At 37.1% G+C, this 18,346-nt stretch overlaps 1 protein-coding gene across 3 annotated transcripts in view; it reads right to left on the bottom strand.

Moving 5' to 3' along the window:
- The window catches only part of LRBA (LPS responsive beige-like anchor protein), a 364,153-nt gene that overhangs the window by 233,240 nt on the left and 112,567 nt on the right, over positions 1-18,346 (bottom strand). For all 3 annotated transcript variants that reach the window (XM_066186497.1, XM_066186498.1, XM_066186496.1), the window contains 2 exons: positions 12,300-12,364; positions 1,457-1,565 (listed from right to left, as the gene is read on the bottom strand). In XM_066186497.1, coding sequence (XP_066042594.1) covers positions 1,457-1,565; positions 12,300-12,364 — 174 coding nt within the window. The remainder of the gene's footprint in view (positions 1-1,456; positions 1,566-12,299; positions 12,365-18,346) is intronic.

The following is an 18,346-nucleotide window of genomic DNA, read 5'->3' as shown; positions in this document are numbered from 1 at the left end:
GAGACTTGTCACAGCAGAACTCAGAGCTCTATTAAAAAGGTAAGTTGATGCTCTGTTTAAATTTCTTCCAGACACCATAAAAGGTATCTTGAGGCTGAACTAGAGCTACGAGTGCGGCTGTCACTGAACAACTGCATTCACAGAGAGACTGTATTTATATGACAGAACCCTTCATTTCTCTCACATTTCCTACACACACACACCCCTCTTGGCGAATAGTTTGCATCTGAAGGAAAAAAAAGGGGGCTGTTCATCTAATCAATAACACCATGTCATGCATGGAGCTCCTGCATAAATCCAGAGCAAAAGATGTCAAGCATGTCCCAGTCCGGTGATTATCAGGCAACGGAGTAAAAGGATGCACTTTTCATCTCCACAGGACTGTCGCCAAAGCCTTGATGTAATAAATGAAACATGCCTGCTATTTCAGCATTGCAGAGCAGTACTGTAGATACCTTCCAACATCTCTGTTTGCAGGAGGGGGTAACTAGCTCTAGATGAAGTGCAGATATGTTATTAGACAACGCACAGCTTGAATCCCGGGGCCAACACAGATGACCTTTAGAACATAAGCACTGTCTAAGACAAATATGCTTTCATCTTTGGGGAGTATTTTTTCAAGTAAAGATTTAAGAGGAAAACAGTTTAGAAGTACGTAAAGCACAAATGTGCCTTCAATCTCTTAATGCTTCATTTTAAAAACAAAACCACAAGGAATATCACATGTCAGAAGAAAGACAAAGTGCTCTTTAAGTAGAATATTAGTGAATTGAGAGAGATTTAGCTTCATTTTCATTTACCCAATAATTAAAGCACAGGGAAAGCTGATATGTAATGTAACCACGATCCTAAACTGGAGGTATGACCAAAGTGATTCAGCAAACACGCTTGTATTTTTGTTAGAAGTAATACAAGTTTATTACAAAAACAGAGACTTAGATTCCCTTAAGTGGGGTGAAAATATGAAAACATAACTAAACCACACTGAGGCATGTAAAACATAAGGAGAATGGGTTTAGAGAGGGATTAGCTAAATAGCAGATGATACAAAAAGAAAAAAGAAAGTAATTCCTCATTTTGCACTTCACAGGCTGTTACCACTTATCTTCAGCGAAGTGGTTTTTTTCAGACCTGTATCTTGACTGTGATGCTAAGCAGCTTTAACACATACAGTGATATTTGCTAAATGGAAAAGAGCAGCATTACTATGATAAAATTCTTTCCCCTACAATCTACGGTGGGCAGATTTCAACAAGTTCTGAGCTGCGCTGCTCAGCCTGTTTTTCCATCAAAGTTAGTGGCAAACTTATCAAATCAGCCTAGGACTGCAAAGCACCTTTCAGAGTGGAACCTCCTGAAGCCTGCAAAGCCCATATCACAGCCTGGAATCCTTAAACACAGTGGGATGATCGTGCTTTTGTGTTTTGCTTTCTTGAAACGAGATTTCCTTTCTTACCTCAAATTCTGCATGGCGGTTAATATCCTCTGCCCTCTGTCTGCTGAGGATAAATTCTGCTTCATTAGCCACTCGTACCAGATGCTCCTTCATGGTTTGACTCAGCAACCTGAGGACAGAGAAGATTTAAGAACTGCCTTAAGAGAATGAAGTCCAAAAATAAAAATCTGGAAATACAGTATATATATGCAAATACGTTGGGCTCTTATGACTGACTTTATTGCGCTAAGAAAACAGTATAAATAAGATTGGAGGGTAATTCTCTGGCAACTAGTAAAATTGTATTTCTATAGTAAACCAAAGTAAATATTAAACAAAATGTAAGTCATTTGTTTTACCTGAAATAGAGACATGTAAAAAAAAATCTTTCCCATCCACCACAATATAAAGTTTTTGCATATAAACATCTACAGTTAAAGCTCTAACATAATTGATGTAAAATCTAAATTAAAAAATATGCAATGCAATATAGTTTTTCCTCCAAAGGCAAGATTGAAATTTTATGGTAAGTATACATTTAAGTAATATTTTCAGGATTATAAAACATTCTCAGCCTCACAAATGAAATGCTAAGTTATACATTGTTCCAGTTATGTACAGAATAAAGCTGTAATTCAAACTGAGATTTCTGAGGCCTTCATGAACCCTGAGTTTATGAATGGCAGCAGAGCTGACAGACTGAATTACAACCCAATTATTCTCTGAGTTCACATACTGTTACTAAAAACATTTCCTTTTTTAATTAGTTACATTGGGATTCGTAAAGTTAAAACCAGCTATACAGGAATCACACTGTTTTAGAAGGTGCACATTTCCACAGGATCACTCAAAGATATACCAGATAAATCCATTACATGCTCTACTGATTAATTCTTAAAATACCTGTTATTAAACCTTTTTTTTTTGGTAAGGCTTCCAGTTGTAGAAAAAAAGAGTAGCAGAACATAAGATCACTTGCCTTCCTTGCACATATAAACTGAAGTACATTTCAACAAGTTCAGAGTGTACTGAAAGGCTTTCTTTTCAACCACAGGATTTATTATGCAGGATGTCTTCTAACGCATCCAATGTTAATTTTAATCCCAATAAGTTATTTATCTGAAATGAGGCTCCACCTGCCTCTTGCCGTATGTTTGAAAGAGTGATGCTCTACTGTCTCTGCTGTTTTCCTATGCTTTCTGAATACCACACTTGCAGGTCACACGCCTGCTTCCATGTGAAGAAATCCAAAGGCAGAACAACACCTGAAGCTCTTTGTTCACTGCCTCTCTCATCCCAAGGCTCAAAAAACTGCAGCACAGCAGCCACGAGCTCAGGAACTCGCCAAGTTGGTGGATTAGTCTCTCCCCACGGATGAAGTCTTGAAATAAGAAGCATGCACAATTCACTGTTTGAGGTGGGACTTCACCTTCTGTTTGGGGAGGCTTGTACAAAAGCCACTAGTTAAAAACCACATTACAATTCCCTTTTTTTTTTTTTTCCTATTTTTAGTCACTGATAGAACAGATGTAGCTGTTGAGCAACAAACATACAATTCTGCCCATTTATCTGCATGCATTACTGACAAACCAGCACCAAGAAACTGTATAAGCCATTGCATAGTCTGGGCAGATTCCATGTGTTTTGACTCTTTCTCCATGATCTCCAGTAGCACATTCAAATCTGGCACACAGGCATTTCAATATTTTTTTTTTTTTAATTGAACTGAGAATTGTTTAAAAAATCAAGGGGATCACAAATGCTCACATACTACAATACCACATATTACAACTTGCATGTAACAGAGCTGGACAGTATTCCATTATTTTCCCTGAGTTTGTCAGTATCTTCTGCTAGTTTGATCAGACTTTGAAAAATACCAGCTATTCTCTAAAAGGTCTACTTTTAATCTAACACTAATTATACACTCTTGAGTCCCACTTTTCTTTCATCTGCTTAAGAAATCACCCTATATAATAACAATTTTAACACTTCACAACACGGTTTTCCTTTTTATCTACCAAACATAACCAGTAAGCAGCCCAGCACCTGCTCTGCATGTCCAGAAAGGATGGATGTGTTCCAAACAAAGCAAAGAACTACATTCCCTCACACAGGAACAACATTGTCCTAACAAAACAGAAGTGTACCTAGTGAAAACAAATACACTTCAAGTTCCAGGAAGAGCTTTGTCTCCTATGGATCAGTTGTCTCTTCTGTCACCCCCAGCTCTTACTAATCCCACACACTTTCCTCACTTTCACCGTGGTACTCCACACAGCGGCAGGCCAGGTAGATGAAACAGACATGATTTTTTTTTTTTTTTACATTCAAGAACTTTAAATTTTAATCTTCCTTTCCAGTTCAACCTTTTCCAAACACTGCACATGCTTGGATTAGCTTTCTTATAACAAACAATTCAAGTTGCGTTATCATCTAGGGCAGTTTGGAGATCCTTCATGAAAACACTATCCACATACGTCGCATACCACTCAGATTTCTGTTTGGAATTTACCACTTAAGTATGGAACTTTGCAAAATAAATACATATATCTTTACATAAATGTAATGATGGCATGATATAATAGAGGAGTCCGTAGCCATCATTAAAAATCAAAGGCAAATATGAGCTCACAGCACCTGTACAAATGAGCACACCTCTGCTTATGTGTTTAAAATGAAGTTTTAATCACCTACTAAACACAAATTTTGGGAACCTTGGCAGCTGCTAGTTTTCCATTTAAGGGAAACAAAATGCTGAACAGAAATTTGTTAAGTGTAGCTCACTGCTCTCAATAAAACAGCTGTTCCCTGGCAAGCAGACCACTGCTGAGGCAAGGACAGGAATGTGACTCTTGCTGAAGGATTAGCTCAACTCCAAATTACACATTTTGGACATGTGGGAGAGCCTATAAACTGAATTACCTAGATCAGGTGACTTTGAGAGACAAACACTTCCTTCTTAAGAAAAAAAAGTCTACAAACATCTGATTCTCCTCACTAAGACAGTAAGTGGCATTTCATGGATTTAAAGGATCATAATGGTCCTTGCTGGCTCCCACACAAATTGATCATGAATGTCTCCCTGAAAACAACTTCATTTCCTCTGTCAAGTCTGTACCTTCTGTTTGCACTACAGGAGAGCTTCCAGAAAGATGCCCTTTTTTTTTTTCCCCCCTTCCCTTTTTTTTTTTTTTAAGGCTTGAAGCTTACAGAATCATATATTAGTTTCAGTTGGAAGGGACCTTAAGGAACATCTCCAACCCATGGGCAGGGACACCTTCCACTAGACCAGGTAGCTCAGAGCCCCATCCAGCCTGGCATTGAACACTTCCAGGGATGGGGCATCTGCAGCTGCTCTTTACCAGACCATAAAGATACTTTACCCCATATTCTACCATAAAGTAGTTTTCTAATAAGGCAATTGCTGTCAGTTAAAACAAAGACAAAAAAAACCACAAACAAAATCATTTCCCTAACCTTTTGTGTATTTTCTTGCAGATTTTTTTCCCAGCAACTAGATTACATTAGTTCTTTATCAGTTAAATAAAAATTTTATCTAAAACACATTAAATACCTTTTTTTACAGCAAAAGGACAGCTTTTCCTTTCTTTGAGTAAACAGACAGATTGAATTTCTGTCTTTTTCAAAGTATGCACACTCAAGTTTAAAGATCATCTCAAGTCTACTAATTTTCTTCTTGCTGATGCTTCAAAATCCCTGTACGAAGATCCACAGACCATGCTTGCCTTATATTATCGCATATCTGCTGATTTTTTTCAGTTCTATTAAACACCAAAACGCTGTTGAATGTGCTGATTTACACTCCACCTTCCTGACAGATTTTCTTCTTGTTTGTTATTATTTATGTATGAATTGAATTGTATATATTGAATTATTATTTTCCTGATCTTCATACAGGAAGAATGTGGATGGACATTTTGTAGAAATTAGACGTGATTATCTATGAGTGTAAAGACACTGGATACTGGAGCTACTCTTCTGATTGCAGTGCACACCAGATTCAAGGTCTCAGACAGACTTTTCTTCCCTAGCACTTTTTTTCCAGAGTGAAATGTTTTAAAACATGTGCTTAATTTTGAAAAGATGAGCAGCCTAGTAAAAACAAGCAAGGGGATGGATTCCACGCTGGAAGTTAAATATATACTTGCATATTTTGCTGGGTCAGGAATGAAGTGCTAAACCACTGAGAGAAGGAGTTCCAGCCAAATACATGAGATTGAGTGATTTTCATTGTTATGCTGGAAAAATTATGAGACACAGAACTAAATGTCTTCCTCCAATTTCTGGCTGCTGAATGCTTACATGAGCAAGTAAAAAAGTCAAACTTCTCCTTACAACAAGCAAAAATTAAGACGTACAAGAGGCAAAAAAATAAACAGAAAACTGAGGAAAGCAAAAGCAAGTCAGAGATTGACAAATTTTGGGTTAGTATTACTGATGTCTAACAATTATCAGTTTTAGTCAAAGTATGAAAAAGCTTCTTAGGTGACACTGACAGCAGCTGTTTAGGCACAAATCTATCAAAAAGTACTGCAGGGAGAGACTGTAAGTTCCAGGTGCTCCACAACTCTGAGGGCACTCTGAGAGAGCCAAGCAAAGTAACCTCTCCTACTTGCACTCCTTCCTCATAAACTTGGTATGTAGGAGATTCTCTGACTTCAAAAGAGGGTATGTTCTACATGGACACACATGGACTTTTACGGGATCTGCCTGCTCAATGTGCTAAGTGGTGGAATTACTGTTGCAAGGGTGTTTTACAATTGCTTTGTGGAACACAGATACTTTACAGATACTCAACTGAATCTTAAAAAATACAGCTAGCCCATAAAGTCTTAAAGACTGAAGTTTGAACAAATTTATTGAGTTATAGTAGGAGGAAAAAAAAAACAACAAAAAAGAACCAAAAAACCCCTAACCATTACCACAAAAAAATAAAAAATAAACAAACAAACAAACAAACAAAACCCAAAAAAACACCACCAGAGCCCCAAAGCTGTGCAGACCCACCAAAATGCAAACTTGGACACTCATTAGCATTAAATGAAACAGAACTTTGAAAAGGCAGCTGAGGGGGGGACGCACTAATCCAATATTTTCTACCAAGGAGAACCTCTTAGGACGTATCAGACGCCATTGAGAACTGTTGTGTTCACATTTCAGAGCCACTGCACACCACGACAAGAGATGATTTCTGAAAATGTCCCATCAGATGGCAAAAGTACAATACATGTATGCACACACAATACAGTACAGATACTTTCTTGTTACTCATGCAATAATTTATTTTTTTCAAAAGCAGATGCTACCAAAACTTTCTACATTAAAAAAAAAAATCAGAACTCCCAGGCACTCAAAAGTGGTAAATCAATTTCCTTTCTCATAGACCCTGCAAATTAATTATGTATTCTCACAAGCAAAACCTACCTTTGTCACATAAATACACTTCAAAATTCAGTGAAATCAAGAACTGCTTTAAAAACGGTTGTGTACATCACAGTATACCTTAGTGCACACACATGCACATAAAAATTAGGTAGCATCAAGAACCCCACTCAAGTCAACTTATCCACCTCTGAAACACAGCCAGGCTACAATTCCTAATTTTCAGCACATTTAAAATGCTGCTTTAAGTCTAGCCTAATGATCTTATGTATTCAAATTCACATATCAACGAAGCTGCTTTTTCTTTTCTTTAAACAAACCAAAACAATAACATCAAGACTCATAAAAGAAATCATCAAAAATCTCTTTTACAAAACGTACCACTTTAACAGAAAAGGGTTGTTAAAAATCAAAAAGCAATGAAACGCGGAAAACGTGTCTTTTTTCTTACAAAACAAGACTGAGGTGCAGGTTTTATGTCATCGGAATCTCAGCACAAGGAGGCAGCAGCAAGGGGAGCAGACTGGCAGTAATCAATTCTACTTTGGACCAGACTGCATTTATCATTTTTCTCCGGAGCCTTTTTTGGTCAATTATGCACAAAGTCTGTCAGTTATCATCCATTTTTTCATTAATAGCTGTATTTTTCTAACTATTTTTCCATCACAGTAGTTGCTCCTATGGCAACACAACCCTCCAATATTCATTCCTTGAGAGTGACCGCAGCGTTGCGTGTGAGAGACAACCGAATGGGGCAGCCTACATCTGTCCCCTATTTTCCATTCAGAAAGCATCCAAGTAATTGGGCAGCCAGCTTGATTGCCAAGTATTTCAATATTAAAAATATCTGCATCCATGATCGGTCAAAAGCAATACATACAATTTTAAGAACAACGAACAGCAGGTGACATATGTTTAAATTTTGTTAGTACAGCTCTTAAATTCCTCCCTACCCCCCTCAGCTGTAGAAATATAGATGATTACAGCATTCCAGATTTTATACTATTAGATCTTATTTACTGAGAGAATTTATTAAGATAAACAAACAATATTTGGTTGCTTCTGGAGAGGTTTGGGACTTTTTTTTGGTTGGTCGATGGGGTTTTTACATGCTAAGGATGTTAAATTTGCATTCTGTTTGCCTTCCTTCTTCTCCCAATAACTTCCGAATTAATTGCATAGTTCCAACAAATATTTTTAATAGGCAGCTACAGTGTCTCAAAAATAGTAATTTTTAATCCAAGGGAACACAAAATCCCTTTCAAGTTTCCTTTGGGAAAAGAAAAAAAAAAGCTGTTTTCAACTACACTGAAAGACACGTTAGAAAATGCTCCGATATAGAGGGGAGAATTTTGATTACATTTCATTCCTCATTAGACAACAAAGAATGTGGCAATGAAAAAAAGCTACAGAAAAACAAAAATGGATACACTTGTGAATCCTTATGTTTTGGCTTGCCTTGTTTGGATAAGGATTTGAAAAAGCAAAGGTAAGGAGAGGAAATTATACATGGATACTGCTAGTTTAAAGACACTGTCTTTAAATCAAACACTCTGTGACTTTCTTTAGTGAATAGTCATTTAAAAGTGTATAAAAATGTAAGCACAGAACATTGTTCTATGATTCTTCGGATGGCCAAGAAAACTGTGCTTGAGAAAATTAAATTAAAATTAAGCATCTTCAAGAGCCTCTTCGACTGAAAATTGGAAAGAATAATTGCTGCAGCATGCTTAGGAGACTGATCCCTCAACCCCTGCCATGCCAAACCCATTATCACCCCAAAGGGGATAATAACTGTCATGCCTGGTCTCGAGCTCGAGTACGTTTGTTAGTGCCCTGACTGATACAGAAAACAAGATCCAGCATAAGAGATGCTTCACACTAAAGTGTGCTAATGAATCACAGCGACAGCAGAGAGTTTTAACCTTCACAGAGCACAGGAGCTGCTCGCTAACTAGTCAAGTGCAGGAAATCAGGCCCCAGCAAAAGAGGCGTTTGTAAACGCAAGGAAATAAAACAAAGCTGCGCTTGTTTTAGTTCATAAATAATGGCTCCACCACATTGTGCACAAGGAGGAAACATAATTAGTTCCAGGGTGCAAAAAAGGAATCAGTCTGGGCACCTCAGAAGTCTCCAAAGGAGAGGGCTGGCCATGGCAGCGAACGAGATCCCACCAAAAGGATGGTCCTGGTGAACAAATTCCCTCACCGGTAAGTGCTCAGGTTCAGGCTCCAAAACAGACTCTCCCTAACGGAGGACCCAAAGGTGAAAGGCAAGCACAAAGAATGAAATCCAGACTGACAGAAGTTCAGCAGGCTAAGGAAAACATTTCACAACCTATCCTTCTGCTGCACAGATGGCTCAGTACGTGGAGGAGCCATGGGTACAGGCACCTTTTTAACAAGGTTTCAAAGGGCATTAATAGTGTTCCCAGACACTACAATAACAGAGAACAATACTTACTACTTTTTATTAAAACCAGATTAATGTTAAACGTAGCAACGTACTGAAACTGATGTGTCTTTTACTGCACAGAAAGAGGTTATTCTCCACTACCTGCTCCTTTACCTTTTCACTTACATTCTGCAGCTTCCTGGATTTCTACACCGGCTTTTTTCTTTTTACTACACTTGTAAGCTGGACTTCAAGACTTCAGCTGTGGATTTCAGTTCTAGGCAGGTTTACAGTTCTGTTTTGCCACATACCAGCCTCCTGTTTAGAGGTTTTCTTGCAGTTCAAGACTCAAAATTTCACTGGGCACAAACTAATTAATTCTGCTCCACACGTGAAGTGGGCGTGATCTACCAGGAAAGGCAGGGAACAACTCTTCTGTGGAAGACATTAATCACTTGTGAACATGAGGAAATTCAGACCAACACATTCTGAATGCAGCACACACACTGCAGATCTTACGAGTCCCAGAGGCAAACTTTCTGCACATATTTCTGTCCAGGGAATCCTAGCCAAAACATGGCAAGCCTAAACATAAAACTTCCAACCGCTGTGAGAGAGAGAGGTACATTCATACCTTTCACATAAAAGCAAAAAGTACATTTGAAAGCAAGTAGAAGAAGAGATTTACATCTCTCCTTCTAGACTTCTTCCAGAAAGATTTTTCAGTCATTTTATTTGCCCAATAAAAAAAAAAGTAGAACACACCTCAAGCTGGAACATCCTATAGCACCATTAGTCCAAAAAATCTAGTAATAAACACTGGGAATAAAACTCTTGTTTACAAACATTACAGGGTGATCAAAGTCCCTCCCCCCAAAGCAGCAGACAATAGCAACTGCACAAATTCTAGGCAGTTCTTCCAGTCCTTGATTTTATTTATTCTAACTCTCATGTCCTGGTACCCTACAGACATCCTTCCCTATGTGCTGAACCAGTTCTGTCCTTCCTACAACTACCCTGACGTATTTTCTTGTGCACTTGTAGAAACAATTGAAAATCCAGCTTTTATTATATAATTATGCAGCTGAAGTCTAAATCAGTATAATTCAGATATTTTCTTATGTTTTAATTGAAAGACTTCAGCTTTTGGGGTTTCTAAGACTGTAACGCTATGGGAAAAATACACAAAAAATAGCAAACAGAATAAAATAAAAGGCCTGAGATCTTTTAGTCCAAGTGTTAGCATATGTGCTAGAAAAATAATGTGCAAAGTGCATAAAGAGAAGCAATACAGTTCCTATCATTTGAGGGATAATAGTTTCATTTTAGTGAATGCTGAAAAGCCACAAAGCACTGCAATTCAGCAGTAACTATAAAGGCTCCTCTAAACAGCAATGGAGGAAAATGGAAACAGTTAAAAGGAGCCATTTTTAAGATATTAATCCCCTCCCCTCCTCACCATAATGAATGTTATGCTCCCACTTAAAAAAAAAAAAAATCCTAAAAGAAAACCCAACTCTGCTACACGTCAGATATGAAATGAAGTAACAATTACACAGACATTTTCTGCTAACCAAAACCACACTTCCCAGTCTTCAAGGGATCATTTGTCCCTGAGACAACCACTCTGGCTCAGGCTAGACTAAGTTATTGATGTTGTTTATGGAGGTGGGGGAGTGATTCCATCTGTCTGTGATGGGCACTGCATGTTTTGAAGAGAAAATAGTCAATTCCAAACAGTTTACTGATAGAAAGCTTGACCTGGACGAGCTGAATAGCTACTGGGTGACTGCCATGCACAGCTCAGTCTCACCAACTGATCTGTCCATTGATAATCATCTTACAGAGATGAACCTTACATTGTGGTTTACATGTGTGTGGGATCTCTGTGTTATCTATGCTAATAAAACATTAATCAAGGGCCAAATTTATAGCAGGCATTTTGTAAGTAAGGTCAAGACAGGTCAGCCTCACATAATAGGAAACAACTATAGGCTAGATCTTAACACTGTAACTGAACACCCTTGTTACTTTACCTTGGCCCTTGGGATCAAGACTAGTAGCAAAATGTTTTTCCTGCCTCAGAACGGTGTTTCCCCTACCATAAACTGAAATGCAACCATTAAAACCCATTAAAATGGCCATTATTTTTTCTGCATCTTGAGAACATCTACATCTTGAGAAAAAAAATCTCAAACAGACATTTCCCCATTCCTACAATGATTAAAAGATATTTATATAGCACATTAATTTATGTGATAAATTATTCCAGTTTTAGTTCAGTAGCTAATCACGTAAAATTTATTTTCTATTTGCATTCTGACTAGCTGAAGTTACTCATTAACAGAAGTTACATTTAAATAAATGACATTTCTTACAATACAACTTAGCTAACACCTTAAGACATCTTTAAAAACATCCTTTAGAAAAAAAGTAAATATTGCTCTTAGTCTGCCTCAACAATCAATTCGTAATGAAGAAAATATTGATGGTTCTGAACACTGACTACAAGTCAAAGAGCACGGCCTCATCACCTGCTCTGTCATTTTCTATAGGTTCCAATAATACACATATAAAGTTATGGATAGAACATTAAACTAATTGGTAATATTAAAAGGTTTTTTCCTTAGAGGGACTCTCCTCCTTTCTAGTTTAAGAGATAGATCAGAAATAAATGAGCAAACCGGAATCTAATTTTTGAGACAGAGGCTTATCTTACAATTCCTTGCAGTAATGTCTTTCAAATATAAATTCCCTTTCTCAAGAGATTAGCTGAATACAAATTATAGTTTCAACATTAACCAGTACACAAGGACAGGAAGAAAGAAAATCCATGACACACAGATAAGCAAAGTATTTAATGAAACTAAAGAGCATTAAGATTCTGTAAAATCCCATATTCAGAATTAGAACTGAACCAAAGTACTAAAGAACATGAAACCACGCTCATAAAGCTCAAAGAAAATTACACAAAAAGGAAGAAGAAAAATTATTTTTTAAAAGTTTCAAGGCACAGAACTCCCTGAAGGCTAAGGCAGAGCTTTTATCAAATATCGTGACTTACCTTCCTTCATTGACAAGCTCAATAAAGGCCAGGCCAGCATTCTTCTGTATAGAATTTTGCCACTCCTGGGTAAAGACAAAAAAGAAGAGAACACTAGCTGTATAAAAACCAAACTTGGACAAGGCATTTTCAGAGACAAAATCATACCCTTTCTTTTCAGCTTCGGCAACTTACAGCACCATCAGCAAACACACAAAGCATTAATTGTGTGCTGATCAGGAAGCAATGAATGCCAGCATGAAGGAACAGGGCAGCATCATTTACTTAAGGTCATTATTAAGAGGAGAAGAAAATCCAAAAACATCCCACAAAGGATTGCGCCATTTGCTTTTGTTATGTCATGTAATAATCCTGAACTTCCTCTGGTTCATGGGTGCTTTTTGCCTTATTGAACCACGATAGTGCTAGAAACTGCTTCTCCTTAAGGCAAGACTCATTCCTTAGACACAAATTTCTCTTGTAGCTTAAAGCCTAGAAGGCATATTTCCCAATAATTGTCCTCATTTCAGCATCACATAGTCATCTCTACTCATTTTTTAAAAATCTGTTAACAATCCAAATATTGCACCATTAACGCACAATGTTTTAAAAAAATGTAATAACATTTTTAACACACTGAAATTATGTTAGTGGCAGACAAACATGCACTGCATATTCCTTAAATCCAGCTGAAACCTGAATTAAGCAAAACTCTGCACCTCAGACATGAAGGTGGGTTTTGCCTGGCCCCCACAAGAGACACAGGGGAAAGCAACCAACTCAGATGACCAGTCACGGGGGCTTGTTACCCTCATTTGAAAGATGACAAGAAAACAAAATTAGTTAACAAACACACAAAGTAGATTTTTTAATCCTAGACCACATAGGAACAAGTTAACCTAGTTAAAAATTAGAGCAGTAATTGTGTGTACACTATCTTTTGGGGGAAATGTAGAGGCAAATAGATAGAACAGGACAAATACAGCTCTTGATTTAAACTCTTCAACTCTTCTAATCTAACACAAAAGACTGATTCTGCAGCAGACAGATAGTTAAGTTTCATGTGCTTCTCCACATCAGCTTCCTTGATTTTTCACTCTTTGTTCTATGAAATAATAATCCTACTGATTATCTACATGAATATTTCTATCACTGTGGTTACTTTAAAAACCCTCATCAGCTCCAAGGCAGGCAAAACGTGCAAAGCAGGAAATACGTCTTAAACAAATTTCAGGTTTTGGAATGTAGGTGGTTTTTAATACACAGTTTCGAGGTTCATTTTTTGCAGAATTATCTCTCAGTCAGTGAGACAAAGGTCTGATCAGACACACACTGAAACACTGCTATTTACAACTTAAATCCTGCCGCTCTGTCTCCACACACACAGCTCCCCCAAAAAAATTAAAAAAAAAAAATTATAACTCTGATTTCTCGTTCTGTTTTTCCAGGCCTAACACATGCTCATCATGTTTATCGTGCTCATCATGTTTAAGCTGCAACAATGTAAATGTATGACAATTTTCAAGGAGTCAGAATCAAAAGCAGAATAATCGGACCTTGTGATGTGTTATTCATCACAAATTGTGTTGTGTGTATTATTCATCACATATTATAAATGTATTCTAGTGGAAAACAAAAAAAAGCCTTTTAGTTTCTAATATTCTAAACAAAGTAGTATATGCAAATAATCCTCCTAAGAGGTTTTAAATGCAGTATCAGAATCTAAATATTTAGCGTTATATAATGATAACTGAAACTCTTCTGCTAGCTAAAGTGTGAGAAAACTCAAGAAAAGCAAAATCATTTCTTCCACTCATGACACTCTCCATCTGTTGTTCTGCTCTCTAAAGAGCTCACAACAATACTGGAAAATTTAATTGGTGAAGATGGAGGCTGCCAAAAGTGAAAAGAAAGTGAATTTATCATTATACTTTTCAGCATTTTTCTCTGCATAAGACATCATCAAAGAAGGTGTTAGTCTAAACATTTTCATAAATCACAGCTGAACAAACCCTAAAGCTTATTTTAATAGTTGAAAGAAAAGACTAATGGTCTTCATCTTTCATGATCCATTCAGTATTTCCCCACAGTATATGTTCACTCTCAAACAATTACACTCAGTATACATATTGCATTATTATATCAGCATCTTAGTTATCCATCTCCCAAAGGTATTAGGGAAAAAAACATGTTAAAAGCTTCAAGCTCAACCACTAATGCAATGAAATAACTACAAAACACATTTCAGCACTTTTCTGAGGAAGGGCTGTAAGGGAAGATCAACTGAGTCGATAATTTCATACCTGTTCTAAGCTGTAGGTAATTGACCATCATTTCCTGTGGCTGTAAATGTTTAGTGACCAAGAGACATCATCATCTACTTTTAATGCTTTTGGTCACTGTACACTCAACAATGAGGTAGGGGGAAAACCAGGAAGCACCGCACAATCACAAATAACTCCAAAGAAAAATCACCATGACAAGGAGATAAATAGGAAATTTCCTTATCAGACACAGTATTTGAATAAAATGTGATTTCTTAACTCTTTACTGTGTCATCTATTTCCTTAATAGAAACTATAAGCAGCCCCATAATACCCTAGGCAAGGACTAAAAACTGAAATGGTGTCCATACCTCATCTGAATTATAATTTTGTATGGAATAACATATTACATTTCTTTCTACACAACACAACTCTGAAGTGAGCAAAAATACATCCCAGTCCTCTATAGCTTTCATTTTGTATCACCAACAAGTTTCACTAGCACATTCTTACTGAGTGCACAAGGGTCATTAAAAGAAAACATTAAACAGTAGTGGTCTTAAACCCCTCCTTTCAGAAACTAATAATCTCCCTCAAGGCTGATATCATGACCTGTTGTCCCATTTGAGTAATGCTGGGGCTATTTAATCTATTTTACAGTGGGGTTTTTAAATTAACCTAATGATCAGTTGTAGGAGAGCACCAAATGCTCTAATAAAACTCATATATTATTACATTCAGTTTTTTCTAGGAAATACCAAGACCAACAGCATGCATTAGACTATAACCAAAGACCAAAACACAAAATACCAGAAGCTGGAATTGACCATAACCAGCAACAAGATTAGTGTAGCAGTCTTTGGTATTTGTACATCCTATTTTATGTCACTGCACCAACACGTGCAAGTGTAGCTATCTCACTCTTAAGGTGCATTTAACAGTTTTTCACACTGTTTGATCCTCATCTTGCCTTTCAGAAAAACAAGGTACATCTCTAATCACAAGGCATGATCAGATAAGTGAAGTTCTTAAAAAATTTCTGCCTTGAATTTGATTTTTTTCCATTTGTTATTGGCTTCCTACCCATTCTGAGTGTCCTTGTTCAGATCAAATACTTCAGGAACCTCTCATTTACCCAGAAAGCCTTTTGCTGCAAGCAGCAGACAGCAGGAGCCAGCTTCAAAACAAAAAATGCAGGTGCACCAAAAGCAAGTTATGGTGATTAAAAGTTCAATTGGATCAAGAGGAGATGGAACAAGTACACATCAATAAATAAACACACTGGCTAAATACACAGAAACTGCGTCCAATTCAGAATATACCCTGAGCAAAAGTTGCTGAAGAGTGGAAGAGTATCACAATTGTCCTATTTTATTCTTTTTGAGCACCTCTTTGCATCTACAGCTGGAGATTGGACAAGACGCCAAGTGGAACCTTTATGTAGCCCAATTTAACAATTCCCGAACTGTAATCACTCAAACAAATGCCCAGAAAATTTTGTTGATACACATTTTTGTTGGTTTGGAATTTGAAGGGCTTGCCTGTAGGCAGCAAATGGACATATCCTTCCTCAGCTGTAGACCCTTGGTAAAGTCGTATAATCATATTTTAAACAATTATGGGAGGGGTGTTGGACCAAGATGTTCTTTAAGGTCATTTTCAACTCAAACCATTCTACAATTCTATGAATACCCCAAAATATACATTCTTCAAGGTATACACAAACATTTGCAAGACCAACCCATCAACTGGTTTGATGGCTAGGCAATTAGCCATGAACAGAGTATTTAAAACATTTTCAATAGATGAACACTGCTCTACTTCCAACTGTAGCAAACTGTTCTGCTGCTCTCATTCATAAATATACATGCATGCTCCTTAAAAATTCATTTTTCTCAGAAATTAAAAAAAAAATCCTTCTCAACAGTTTAACATATTGTACAATTAAGGATTATATCTAGCAGTTGAGACAGACACTCATCAGCAGGCAAAAAAAGAGAAAATTCTTCACTAATCCACCCTTCCCATAAAGCTGGAGGAGTTTTGATAATTTATTTTGGTTATGAAACAAAGGAGAAGGATGACTTTGGTACTGACAACTATGAATGGGGCACTAAGGAGCAGGGTGGGAAAATGTGTTAACATACGACTAAGAGACATATTATATCCTAGAGTAAAGGTCAAATCTGCATGAAAAACTTGTTCATAGAGAGATACACTAATCTTTAAGTGCCTAAAGTAAACTATCAAGAACTTTTCAGCAGTGTTTGCACTTGGTGTCAGCACTCTCTCAGCACCACATCCACTACAGGCTTGAATGAACTCAGCAATAAAGAACATATAGTGAAAAGTAGATTATATCTCAGCTGGGTTCTTCATAATTAAAAAAAAAGTTAGACTGCATGTTAAGCAGAATCTCTTCAAACATAAATTACTTTTAAAGGTTGAAGCATGCTTCAGTTATTTTAATCTATGAAACTCCATTAAAAAATTATAAGCAACAAGGAGTTATGGGAAATCATATCTGTTAACCATGCAGCAATTTAATATCGAAATTAGCACATGCCAGTACTTACAAAAGAGGAACATTTTGCAAAGATGTGACACAAATTAATACAAAAACAACATGAGAACACATTTGAGATAGTTATCTTGTATATATACAGACATACCTGTAGGCTCAAATAAAATTTAAAAACCATAAACAAATAATGAAAGAACTACCAGAAACTGGCTGAGAAAAAAAAAAAAATTCAGATAAATATTTTTATGGCCCTTTCTCTACAGAACATCAGCACTGTTGCTGAATCCTGAAACAAAGTGAGAAGTTGCAAAAATATTTCCTACTATCCCAAAAATTCAGACCCTCCTGTCACCCAAAAAGCCTTATCGAAAAGGCTTGGAGTCACTGAAATTTAAACAAAGGCTTCTCTATGAAAGCTTTAACGTGGCATCAATGTAACAAGCCAAGCTACCTCACTAATCAATACAGAGGTTTTGATTTCAATAAGGGTGATAAAAGTTACTCTAACCCTGGCCAGCTACAAGCTCTCAACAGATGATCGTCATTAGGGCTCTATCGGGGTCCCACGTACTGGGGCTGTACAAATGTGTCCTATTAGTACACGGTCTGGCTGTTTGGCAACTCCAGGCTCAAGACAAATGGCAGCTGCTGCCCTTCAAGGTCTGAAGTCAAGTCCTCTGGGAATCTGAAAGCCCAACTGGAAAAATCAAGGCCTGTTCATTAGAGACTGCTCCAGGGGAAACTTGCAAGGCTGCCATTAGAACTATATAAAAGAGCTAATTATTTTTATAAGACTTTTAAAACTATCAAGCACACCCAGTTATAATAAAAAGTATTTACTGCTGGCATTCCATTAAAAAAGACGTTGCTTTTTGTCAAAAAATCCGCCGATGACAGTACACAACTGAAGTCGTTGTATTGAAAATTTTAATGAGTCTTCTCAGAGAAAGTTGTGTAAAAATTAACTAGATGAGAGAGCTTCTCAAGTGAAGGTACACCACCACAGCCACTAATGTGAGAAAATACCCCAAACACGCTCATATCCAACTAATGAACCTTACATAAAGGTGGGCTGAGATTGTGCATTGTGTGATTATCCACCCCTGAAAAATAGAAGGAATTCAAGAAACAAACACTTCCAGTGTTGCAAAGGTGACTGAAAAGAATAAGCAAAATCCTTGTTTCAAACCCATGCTGCTGAGGAACAACCAAACATGGTGCAGCACTTGTGTATTGACAAATCAGTCAGAATGGCACAGGACCCACATGGTATCAAACAT

The sequence above is a fragment of the Chamaea fasciata genome, unplaced genomic scaffold (assembly GCF_029207755.1).
Source record: "Chamaea fasciata isolate MVZ Bird 193981 ecotype frontalis unplaced genomic scaffold, bChaFas1.0.hap1 SCAF_6, whole genome shotgun sequence".
NCBI classification, from domain to species: Eukaryota; Metazoa; Chordata; class Aves; order Passeriformes; family Sylviidae; genus Chamaea; species Chamaea fasciata.
The sequence above is the reverse complement of the archived record's forward strand: the minus strand, read 5'-3'. Positions and strand labels throughout refer to the sequence as shown.